The sequence below is a fragment of the Geotrypetes seraphini genome, chromosome 1 (genome assembly GCF_902459505.1).
Source record: "Geotrypetes seraphini chromosome 1, aGeoSer1.1, whole genome shotgun sequence".
NCBI lineage: Eukaryota > Metazoa > Chordata > Amphibia > Gymnophiona > Dermophiidae > Geotrypetes > Geotrypetes seraphini.
The window spans coordinates 129,860,188-129,872,886 of NC_047084.1; the positions used below are offsets into that span (position 1 = coordinate 129,860,188).

General features: G+C 43.1%; 1 protein-coding gene across 9 annotated transcripts in view; it reads right to left on the reverse strand.

Moving 5' to 3' along the window:
- KIAA1109 (KIAA1109 ortholog) overlaps nucleotides 1-12,699 on the reverse strand; it is a 908,505-nt gene that overhangs the window by 367,589 nt on the left and 528,217 nt on the right. For all 9 annotated transcript variants that reach the window (XM_033938537.1, XM_033938601.1, XM_033938589.1 and 6 more), the window contains one exon: nucleotides 11,215-11,459. In XM_033938537.1, the coding sequence (XP_033794428.1) occupies nucleotides 11,215-11,459 (245 nt within the window). The remainder of the gene's footprint in view (nucleotides 1-11,214; nucleotides 11,460-12,699) is intronic.

Genomic DNA, 12,699 nt, shown 5'->3' on the forward strand with positions numbered 1-12,699 from the left:
GGAAAGAAGACAGGCAGAACAATGGATTGGTTGAGATGGAAGTCGGAGACAACCTTAGGGAGAAACTTTGGATGTGTACGCAGGACCACCTTGTCATGATGAAAGACCGTAAAAGGTGGATCTGCAACTAGTGCATGTAGCTCACTGACCCTCCTGGCAGAGGTAAGGGCGATGAGGAAAAGTACCTTCCAAGTGAGAAACTTGAAAGTGGTAGTAGCTAGAGGTTCAAATGGAGGCTTCATTAAGACGGAAAGAACCACATTAAGATCCCAGATAACAGGAGGGGCTTTAAGAGGTGGTTTCACATTGAAAAGACCCCGCATGAACCTGGACACCAGGGGATGAGCTGAGAGGAGCTTTCCATGGACTGGCTCATGAAATGCTGCAATAGCACTTAAGTGGACTCTGACTGAAGAAGACTTGAGGCCAGAGTCAGACAAAGAAAGGAGATAATCCAACAAAGTCTCCACTGCAAGGGAAGTGGGATCATGATGATGGAGGAAACACCAGGAAGAAAACCGTGTCCACTTCTGATGGTAACATTGCAAAGTGGCAGGTTTCCTGGAGGCATCTAGAATGGAACGAACAGGCTGAGACAAAAGTGTATCATGAGAAGTCAGCCCGAGAGATACCAAGCTGTCAGGTGCAGAGACTGGAGGTTGGGATGTAGAAGGGTCTCCTGCTGCTGTGTAAGTAGAGAAGGAAACAGTGGAAGAAGAAAAGGTTCCCTGGAACTGAGTTGAAGTAGAAGGGAGAACCAATGTTGCCTGGGCCACCTTGGAGCAATCAGAATCATGGTTGCTCGTTCCCGCTTGAGCTTGAATAAGGTTCTCAACATGAGAGGCAGAGGAGGGAAAGCGTACAGGAACAGATTGGACCAGTCGAGGAGAAATGCATCCGCTGCCAGACGGTGAGGAGAATAGAGTCTGGAGCAGAATAGGGGAAGCTAGTGATTAGAAGGAGCTGCAAAGAGGTCTATCAGAGGAGTGCCCCATTGAGCGAAGATGGACTGTAGAGTGAAAGGATCGAGTGTCCACTCGTGAGGCTGGAGAATTCTGCTGAGCTTGTCCGCTAAGGAATTCTGTTCTCCCTGAATGTAGATAGCTTTCAGAAATAGATGACGATTTATGGCCCAAGTCCAGATCTTATGGGCTTCCTGGCACAAGAGACGAGAGCCCGTCCCACCCTGCTTGTTGATGTAGTACATCGCAACTTGATTGTCTGTGCACAGCAAGAGAACTTGAGGAAAGAGAAGATGTTGGAAGGCCTTGAGGGCATAAAACATCGCTCTGAGTTCCAGGAAATTGATGTGATGCTTCTTTTCCTGGGCTGTCCAAAGGCCCTGAGTTTGGAACTCATTCAAATGAGCTCCCCAGGCATAAGGGGCTCTGAGTTCCAGGAAATTGATGTGATGCTTCTTTTCCTGGGCTGTCCAAAGGCCCTGAGTTTGGAACTCATTCAAATGAGCTCCCCAGGCATAAGGGGAGGCGTCGGTGGTGATAACTAGTTGATGGGGAGGTAGATGGAACAGAAGACCTCTGGATAGATTTGAGGATATCAACCACCATTGTAGAGACTGACGAAGAGATGATGTTACAGATATGTGTCGTGAGCAGGGATCTATCGCTTGGGACCACTGGTTGGCTAGGGTCCATTGAGGAGTGCGTAGGTGAAGACGTGCAAAAGGGGTGACATGAACTGTAGACGCCATGTGACCCAAGAGAACCATCATGCGCTTGGCAGAGATGGACGCCTGTAGAATCACCTGTTGACATAGAAATTGAAGCATGAGAAGACGGTTGGACGGTAGGAACGCTCTCATGAGGACTGTGTCTAAGACTGCTCCAATGAATTGAAGTCTCTGAGTGGGGATGAGATGAGATTTGGGTAGATTGATCTCGAATCCCAGCAAACGTAGAAACAGAATGGTCTGGTTGGTGGCCGTGAGAACTGTCTGAGACGAATTGGCCTTGATCAACCAATCGTCCAGATAAGGAAACACCTGAAGGTGGTGGGTACGAAGAAAAGCAGCCACCACAATCAGGCATTTGGTGAACACTCTTGGAGAGGAGGCAAGACCGAAGGGTAGTACCTTGTACTGGTAGTGACAACGGTTGATCATGAAGCGTAGATACTTCCTGGAGGCTAGATCGATCGGTATGTGAGTGTATGCTTCTTTGAGATCGAGGGAGCATAGCCAGTCGCCTTGATTGAGAAGGGGGTAAAGAGTGGCCAGAGACAACATTTTGAATTTCTCTTTGACCAAGCATTTGTTGAGGTCCCGAAGATCCAGAATGGGTCTGAGATCTCCTGTTTTTTTGGGGACTAGAAAATAACGGGAGTAGAATCCCTACCCTTTTGATCTAGAGGAACTTCCTCTATGGCGTTCAGAAGGAGGAGGGATTGAACCTCCTGAAGAAGGAGGGAGGACTGAGGAGAGTTCAAAGCAGACTCTTTTGGAATACTTTGGCCCGGAAGGGTCTGAAAGTTGAGAGAGTAGCCGTGGCGGATGATGTTGAGGACCCACTGGTCCGAAGTGATGGATTCCCAACGGCTTATGAAGAGAGTAAGGCGTCCTCCTATGGGCTGCGGAAGATGGGCAGCAGGATGTAGACCGGCTATGTCCTGGAGAACTAAGTCAAAAGGGTTGAGTGGATTTTTGTGAAGGGGGAGGCTTCACCTGTTGTTGCTGCTGTGCTGGTCTAGCAGCTGGCCTCTGTTGTTGCCGCTGACGTCTGGGTTGTTGCGGGGCTTGTGGCAAAGGACGAGCAACAAATCTACGTTGGTAGGCCGACTGTTGGCGAAAAGGCCTGGAAGGTGGGGTTTTCTTTTTCGTTTTGAGGAGAGTATCCCACCTAGTTTCATGTGCCGACAACTTTTGAGTGGTGGAGTCCATGGATTCTCCAAACAGCTCATCCCCCAGGCACGGTGCATTAGCCAGTCGATCTTGATGATTGACATCTAGTTCTGACACTCTGAGCCACGCCAGTCGACGCATAGCCACCGACATAGCTGTGGCCCGAGAGGTCAGCTCAAAGGTGTCATATATCGACCTGACCATGAACTTCCTAAGCTGCAACAGTGATGAAGTAATGTGGCGAAAAGCAGATTTTTTACGGTCAGGGAGGTACTTCTCAAAAGCAGTTAGATCTTGAACAAGATGTTTAAGATAAAAGGAGAAGTGGAATGCATAATTCCCTGACCTGTTGGCTAACATGGCATTTTGGTATAGCCGTTTGCCAAATTTGTCCATGGCCTTACCCTCTCTGCCAGGAGGGACTGAGGCGTATACACTAGCTCCCGTGGATTTTTTCAGAGTGGATTCAACCAATAGGGACTCATGCGGGAGCTGCGGTTTGTCAAACCCAGGAATTGGGATGACCTTGTATAAGGAGTCTAATTTGCGAGGTGCTCCAGGGATGGTCAAAGGTGTCTCCAAATTCTTGTAAAAAGTTTCTCTCAAGATGTCATGGAGAGGTAACTTTAGATATTCCCTTGGAGGTTGGTCAAAATCCAGTGCTTCAAGAAAAGCTTTGGATTTCTTTGACTCGGCCTCCAAGGGAATAGAGAGAGAGTCACACATCTCTTTTAAAAAGGATGAAAATGAAGTTACATCTGGTCTAGAGGATGGATCTAAAGTAGAAGGATCCTCATCACCAGATGAACATTCTCCTTCAGAGAGCATAGGGTCTTCTGAATCACCCCACAGATCAGGGTCTCGAATCTGAAAACTGCGTCGAGATTCCGGAGTGGAGGGATCTAGGTGTCGGGATTTGCGTACCGACTTTCCTGATCTCATAGAGACGGTACCGGGAGATCGTGGTTGTACCGGTGCCGACGTCTGAACAGCCTGATGTTGAGCAGTCGACTCCGGTGCTAGGACTGGCATGGAAGTAGACTGTGTCGGTGCCGACAAAGAGGAAGCCGAGAGAGTGGGCTGTGGAACTGTCGGCACCGATGGCTCAGACCGGACCGGTACCGGAAGGCTCGGTACCAGTAGTGCAGGAAGGAGGTGCTGTAACTGATCCTTCAATTGCACTTGTAAGACGGCAGCAATGCGCTCATCTAAAGAAGGCACCGGTACCGCTTTTCTCTTTTGCGGTACCTTGGGTGCCGCTCTACACTCCGAAGAGGAACCCGATGTCGAGGGGCTTACCTCTATCGGAGCGGAGCGCTTCCGTGGGCGCCTCGCGGTCGGCAGGATTGGGCTCTCTGCTACTTTGACCGGAGGACGCTCCAGCGGGGAAGGCTTCTTAGCTGGCTTACCTGACTGGTGCGACGCCGACGCGGTATCACGCGGCGTCGACGAGACGGGTGCCGACTGCGTCGGGGTCGAAGTGGGGACCGGTGCCGCCAAGTCCGACATGTCGGTACCGAATAATAACCGTTGCTGAATTTGACGGTTTTTAAGGGTTCTTTTCTTGAGAGTGGCACAGCGTGTGCAGGTGGACGCCTGATGGTCAGGTCCGAGGCACTGTAAGCACCAGTTGTGCGGGTCAGAGTTAGAAATAGGCCTCGCGCACCGCTGGCACTTTTTAAAGCCGGGTTGGGGGGGCATGAACGTAAACACGGCTTCTGCCAAATCGAAGGCCGAGGCCTCGATGGTGGCAGCAGGCCCCGCCGGGGCGAAACGAAAAAATGGGATAAAAACCAAAGTTTGGGGTTTTTTTTTGTTTTTTTTTACAAAGAAAATAAATAAAAAGAGGGAAACAATATTTCCCAAGGAGTTTACGCGAGCGGGAAGGCGAAAAAAATAGAAAATGTTCAACAGCCGTTGAAACGTGCGTCTTCTGAGCTCCGCAGAAACTAGAAAACTGGGGACCGCGCGCCTCTGTCGGGCGGGAAGGCACTCGCGCGTGCGCGGTGCGGCCTACCAGAAACTTTCCAAGTTCTTAGAGTGCAATCACTCTAAAATTGTCCGTACCGGGGCTCCGTCGGTGCCGTCACCCATCAGTCAAGAATAGCTGCCTGCTTGTCCTGGGATAAAGAGAATTACAATAGTCTAGATGTGGTAAGACACAACTCTGCATAATCAGTCTAAAGTTCATAGCTGACAGCAAATCCCTATTTTGAAGAAAAGAGTTTTAACTACTGAGGCAATGTAGCTGTGAAATTTTAACGAGGTATCAAGGATTACTCTCAAACTCTTAATTTCCTGCTGTATTAAAATGGTAACCTCAGCATGCACAAAATTCAACGCAGCTCCTTTGATACCAGTGGAGGAAGCCATAAAATCTTAGGAACAGATGAAATAACATTGCAGATAATGAAGAGCCCTGAAGCACTCCACATTTCAATGGAAAAAATAGGGAGTGATTATTTCCATTAACTACACAAAAGGATCTATCACTCAAAAAAGATTTGAATCACTTCAGTATATTACCAGCAATCCCAAATCCATGTAATTTATTTATTTATTCAATTTTTCTATACCGTTCTCCCAGGGGAGTTCAGAATGGTTTACCTGAATAAATACCTGAATTTATTCAGGTACTCAAGCATTTTTCCCTGTCTGTCCCGGCGAGCTCACAATCTATCTTATGTACCTGGGGCAATGGGGGGATTAAGTGACTTGCCCAGGATCACAAGGAGCAGCGTGGGTTTGAACCCACAACCCCAGGGTGCTGAGGCTGTAGCTTTAACCACTGCGCCACACACTCCCCTTAAGTCCAGAAGTATGACAGTCTACGGTGTTGAAGGCAGATGCCACAGTGAGTGAGACCAACAAGAAATGTTTTCCATTATCAATTCCTCTATGGATCTCATCAAATAAAGTCACATAAAGTCCGTACTGTGATCCTTCTGGAAACCAAATTGATAGTCATACCAAACATCCTCGTTCTGCCATAAAGTCTTTCAATTGTTGTATTACTACTCGTTCTAACACCTTCGCCATGAAACTCAAATTGGAGATTGGTCGAACGCTTTCCTTCTTTGTAAGCTCTAAACCAGAATATTTTTAACAGAGGAGAGATTACAGCCCTATTCAACTTCTCAGGAACTTCTCCTAACTTCAGCGACTGCTGTATGATATACTCCAAAGATGGAACTACATCAGTTTTTAGTGCCTTAAGCAATGCAAGAGCAAATGGGTTCAACAGACAATTAAACGGACTAACATAATCCATTGCTTCAAGTACTTGTTCTGATTCCACTGCCAGAAAGTTAGTCCAGATTTCTGGCACACCTGAACAGGCCGAATCATTCACTGGTTGAGATAGAGCATTAACAACTTTTTGCTTAGACAAAAAGTAGAGACAAACTCATCACAGGTTGGAAAATTGCTTCTACCACCTTTTGTGATGTTAATACGTTCACAATATAAAATAGCTCCTTAGAACCCAAGGGAGCACATGCAATTTGCTTATCAAAATATGCTTTTTTAGTACAAAGCACAGCTGCCTTATAATCAGCCATAGTCTTTACGTAAGCCTCCCACTTATCAGATACATGACATTTCCTTCAATCACGCTCCAATTTGTGAAGGTGTTGCTTCACCTGTTTTAGGTCTTCCGAATACCAGGGACTATGCTTTCCCGGGTACTCTGGACAGCCTGAAAAGGCGCTAAATCATCTAATGTAGATTCTAAAGTGGAATACCAAGAATCTACTACATCCTTTAACGATGCAGCTTCATCAATCTGCAATTTAGGTATCCACAATTTTTTAAGTCTGCCAGTTCATATTGTGGGCACCTCATTTTCAAATATTTGGGTAAGTACTGTTTTATGTTCACACAAGGAACAATTGTCATAAGAGACAAACTTATGATCAGTCCAAGGTGGTCCTACCACAATTGGTTCTAGTAAGATAATAAATCAATGATTTTCTTGCACAAAAAACAAATCCAATATGTGGCATCCCACATGAGTTGGTTCAGTCACAAGTTGAGACCAACCTAAGCTGGATATTATCAAATCAAAATCAGTCTCACTGACCCCCATACCCACCCTGTCGTAATGTACATTAAAATCACCACTCTTAGCTTAGGTAAGTGGCACTTCTCCTACACTGACAATTCCAGACTTCGTTCCTTTCATCTAGCTACCCCCTATGCCTGGAATAAATTACCTCGGTTTGTGCGCCAAGCCCCTTCCCTTACCTTGTTTGAAAGCAGACTGAAAACCCACCTTTTTGATATACCCTTCAATCCTTAACCCTACTCCTCTGCCCTCCAACCCAACCAGCTGATTAACCATTCCCCTCAACTGTATCCATGACATCCTATTTGTCTTGTCTGTTTAGATTGTAAGATCTTTCAAGCAAGGACTGTTTTCTTCTTCTTTGTGACTCTGTACAGTACCGTGTACATCTGGTAGCGCTACAGAAATAATAGCAGTAGTATATAGGTTGTAATGTTAGGAAAGTACTAAGATATAGTAATGATCAAGGTAAGATTAAATGAGGGATAAGATCATTAAAAGCTTACGTTAATAAATGTATGTTTGCAATTTAAAGAGGAAGAATTGCAGATGATGTTTATGTTGTTTGCCAACAGTCAGCTCTTAGCTAAGACCATATGATCTGTTTTACTATTGTGTTATCTAAAAATGTTAAATAGTGGATGTGATGTGAAAGAAGCTATAAATATAATAGCCTGAAAGTTAGACTCTAGAGTGCAGAGACAGGAGAAAAGGGTCATCACACTCCCAGGCACAAATACTGACTTTCATAAATTACCATCTTTCATTAATAAATTGGATACTGAATCATTATATTACAAAATCCTTTCCTTTCGGAATGGGCACTCGCCCAGGAAATTTCCCTCTTGTCCCACTGACCAGGTCAAGCAGTCTCCTGGCCATTACTAAATTTTTATATATATATAAATTTATATATATATATATATAAATTTAGTAATGGCCAGGAGGAGAGGAGTGTTAAAAATAATAATAATAACAACAATTTATATACCGCAGGATCGTGAAGTTCTATGCGGTTTACAATGATTAAAGATGTTACAAATTGAGTGGAATAAACAAAGTACAGACTTAGTGATTAACAGTTCTAGAGATCGTTTGTTGAGGACTAAGATTGTATAGGTTGGTTTCCTAAGTATTTCAGGATCAGATGTGTTTTTAGGCGTTTCCTGAATTCCCTATAAGTAGTAGGCACGAGTAATTTTTCTAGATCTTTATCCCATAGTGTTGCTTGATGTGAGAAAAGATGTTGGTGATGACTTTTAAATTTACAACCTCTAACCGGTGGAGAAACAAAGTTCGGGTGTGAGCTTCGCCTATGACTGTTGGTTGTGAAAGAGAAAAGGTCTGTTATATATTTAGGGGCTAAGCCATAAAGTACCTTGAAGCAAAAACAACCAAACATGAATTTCACACGTGCCTCCATCGGCAGCCAGTGTAGAATTCGATAGGAAGGTGTTACATGATCAAACTTCTTCAGTCCACAAAGTAGTCCAACCGCTGCATTTTGTACCAGTTGCAATCACTGCATATTCTTCTGGGGGAATGCCAAGTAGGCGATGTTACAATAATCGAGTTGACTCAGTATAAGGGATTGTACCAGAATTCAAAATGATGAGACATCGAAGTAAGCTCTGATGGACCGAAGCTTCCAGAGGGTGAGAAAGATTTTTCTAATCAAGCAGTCTACCTGGTCTTTCATGGTCAGGCTCTGGTCCAGTGTTACTCCCAATACCTTCATAGTGGGTTGAATGGGATAACTAAGGTTATTGATGCACATTGATGCTTTAGTATCAAGTGGGTGTGGCGATGCTATGAAAAATTTTGTTTTCTCTGAGTTTAGTTTTAGTCTGAATTCAGTCATCCATTGCACCATCCGATTTAGTACTTCTGTTGCTTTGGGGGTGACTTCTGAGACAGAGTTAGTGAATGGGATAATTATCGTGAAGTCATCAGCGTAGCTAAATAGTTTTATCCCCAGCTGGGACAATTGTGCTCCCAATGAGGACATGTAAACATTGAAGAGCAAAGGGGATAGTGGTGATCCCTGTGGCACGCCAGATGGATTGCACCATGTGTCAGAGAGATCGTGATTAAAATGGACTTGGTAGGTGCGTGATATAAGGAAACCTCGAAACCAGTTCAGTATCTCTCATCTGATTCCAATTGCGTCTAGGCATTGTAACAGTTTTCCATGGTCCACAAGTCAAAGGCAGAGCTCATGTCAAATTGCATGATTAGGGCGTTGAGGCCCTTACTGAACAAGTAACGCAAATTGTCCAGGATAGCCACAATTACTGTCTCAGTGCTAAACAGAGGCCTAAAACCAGATTGAGTTTTGTGCAGAAGAGAGAATTGGTCAAGATATTCCATTAGTTGGGTGTGTACCAATCCTTCCATGATTTTTACCATAAATGGAATAGATGCTACTGGTCTATATTTGGTTACTGATGTTGATAATTCTTTACAATTTTGGGGGATTGGGGTTATTATAATATGACCATTATTAGTGAGGAATTTTCCATTGTTTAGGTTATTGGTTAGATAATTCAATAGAATTATCTGGGTCAGTCCAGAGGTCCATCGCACCCAGCGGTCCGCTCCCGCGGCGGCCCATCAGGTCTATGACCTGTGAAGTGGTTCCTGACCATTTCTATAACCTACCTCTACTTCTATCTGTACCCCTCAATCCCCTTAGCCTTTAGGAACCTATCCAAACCTTCCTTGAACCCCTGTAAAGTGCTCTGGCCTATCACAACCTCTGGAAGCGCATTCCATGTGTCCACCACCCTCTGGGTAAAAAAGAACTTCCTAGCATTTGTTCTAAACCTGTCCTCTTTCAGTTTCTCCGAGTGACCCCTAGTACTTGTGGTTCCCCACAGTCTGAAGAGATAGTTTAATGTCTAATGGAGCTGCTTTCATAATTTCTGGGGGACATGAGTCCAGGACACAGTATGATTTAGAGTATTTGTTATATAATTTGATGTAGGTATTCCATTCTAAATTGTAGAAGGAACTCCAGATCATGTCCGCTGGTATTTCATTTCTTTGTATATCAATTGATTGATGTTCGTATGCAACAACTGTCGAGTAGTTTTATGCATGGGTTGAGTGTAGCGTGTGATGTCAAATAAATTTGTAACTATGTTGAACAGTTCTTTTGTATTGGCTCCTTTTGAGCTAGTATTAGATGAGTTAATTTTGGATGAGTAAAAAGTTTTACATTTTTCTTTTATCTGTTGTTTGTAGAGTTTTATGTTGGATCTTCAGTTGTTTCAGTCTGACAGTTTTCCCGTTTCTTTCCAGATTATTTCTAATCGTCTTACTGATTGTTTCATTGATGTCAAACCATTTGTTGCATTTGTTTGAGCAGCTTTTGCTATTTCGTTTAGGGGCAATTTTATCTAAAATGCATGTGCTAGTTTTCATCCAGTGATCATATAAATCAACTCCTTCTTCTATCTTCGCTTGTAGATCATATTGTGACCAATATTCCTCTGGGTTGATATGGCCCCTTGTGAGGTGTTCTCTTTTTCTCCGTGGGTGTGTCTTAGATTTTAGCCGAGTCCAAATTAGATTGAAATAATAAGTGAAATGGTCAGACCATATATCATGACACCAAGTACCGTCCGAAAGAGAGATGGGAGGGTTTATGATCTCCTTTATGGACATCGCTACCACATCTAAATGATGGCCTTTTTCATGTGTTTGAGTGGGTGAAGGGAGATTGTAATTGAGTAAAGAAAGAAGGTTTTTAAAGTCTTTCACTTCTTAATTATCTATTTCATCTAGATGTAAGTTTATGTCTCCTGCAATTAGATTATGTGATGAAGTGATTTGAGTTATGTAGGACAAATTTGCAGAAGTCCTCTCTAGCTTTTGGCCAGCTTTTCGGCGGAGCATAGAATAGTATAGAAGAAAGGGAATCTTCTAGTTCCTTATTGCTAATTTTATAGGCTAATATTTCTAATTGATTGGTCATTTTGGAATCCAATGGTTCAACTACAAATCCTTCCTTAGCGGCAATCCTCCCCCTCTTCTTCCATCACGATTTAGCATGTGAATTTTAAAATTATCTGGTAGAAGATCATTTATTATTGGGTCAGTCCCGGGTGTCAAATATACTAGGTACACCACTGGGCAGAATACAACAATGTTACTGAGGCAGAAAAGTCAATGCTGCTGTTAAGGTTCAAACCAAAAGTAAAGCTACAGTCAGGTTTCAAAAAAAACTATGAAAACTACCTCAAGAACAACACAAACTACTGTAGTATCTCACTGATAAATGTATTACCTCAGCCACGCAACGCAGGTAGTTCCCTTGTAGATAGTAGCCTTGTTTAGAAGGAAAGTCATCAGTACTCCACACCTGATCTGAATAGTTATCATGTTCTTCCATGATATATTTCCCTGACATTGAGACTGGGGGAAGGTTAAGACTGGCTGATGGTGGAATTGCTGATGTATCAGTAGAAGAGACTTTTGAAGTAAATCGTAATCTGTGATTTGGCAGTTCAAATGTAAAGCTAGTTTGTGCACCTAGAGAAGAGAGAAAAGCATATAAAGGGAAGCAATATTAACTTGCTGTATTTTTCCATGCTATTCACTGCACAAAAAAAATTCATGAACTTAATAAATTACATTATCAAAAAGGAAATGCATATAGTATTGACGGGGAATATTTTCAAAAGAACATGCAAGTTAGAATTGGGATATCCTGCTCATAACATTAAAAAAAATATATACATCTCAGTCTATTTCAAACAGAAAAAACATTGTGGTTTTCTGTTCTAAAATACCTGAGAAGGACATTCTTGTGCTGAAAACATCCAAAATGAACAATCGTTTTTCAAAACAAAATGCCCAAATTATGAATGCCAAAAAACATCTTGCCTGGCATCTTTGGTACAAAAATGGTCACACAGATATCCCTGCAGAGCAGAGGGGCAGACTAGTGGTCAATGAAGTGGACTTTCAACAACAAGACACAGGTACAAATACCACCTTAATTCTTTTACATGTTATTATAACCTCTCCAAGAACAGATAAAAAATCTACTGTACCTAAATGTACAGATGTCTTTTAAATTCAGTTATCGTAGGTATTTCTAAGTTCCAGGAAGGCTCTAGAATTTGACCCGACATAAGAGTTAAGAGTGGGAGTGATACCAGGGTCCACTGCGCTGACCACTAGGTTATTCCTTACATCTGCTTGCTGCTCTATTAGGAATGGCCATAATACCTGAAACTGTCATACAGCCTGGTATCTGTTGACACTTTCACTTCTTAGGGACATGGAAGGCACTTATAAACCAATCTCTTTTTAGAGCTGTAATTCATCTGCCCTAAGACATGATTAAAACAGGATTAGATAAAAATATCCTTCTTTTTTGCCTTGGACATTCCTTACTACTCTGTTAGTGCACCCAAAACACACTCCTTGCTATTTGGACAGGGGATCTGCCTCAAAACTAATGTTGCTGGATTTTTCTGTCTTTCAACCAGTTCTTAATTCATACTATGACATTCTACTTTCCTTAAGAAATCTTTCATAAGGTACTTTGTCAAATGCCTTTTAAAAATTCAAATGCAAGATATCAACCAATTCACCTTTATCCACATGTTCATTCACCCCTTCAAAAAAATTGCAGTGGATTGATGGGGCAGGATTTCCCTCGACTAAATCCATGCTGGCTCTCTCATATTAATCCATGCTCATGTATATGTTCTGTCATTTTGTTCTTAACAAAAGTCTCTACCATTTTGCTCGGCACCGAAGT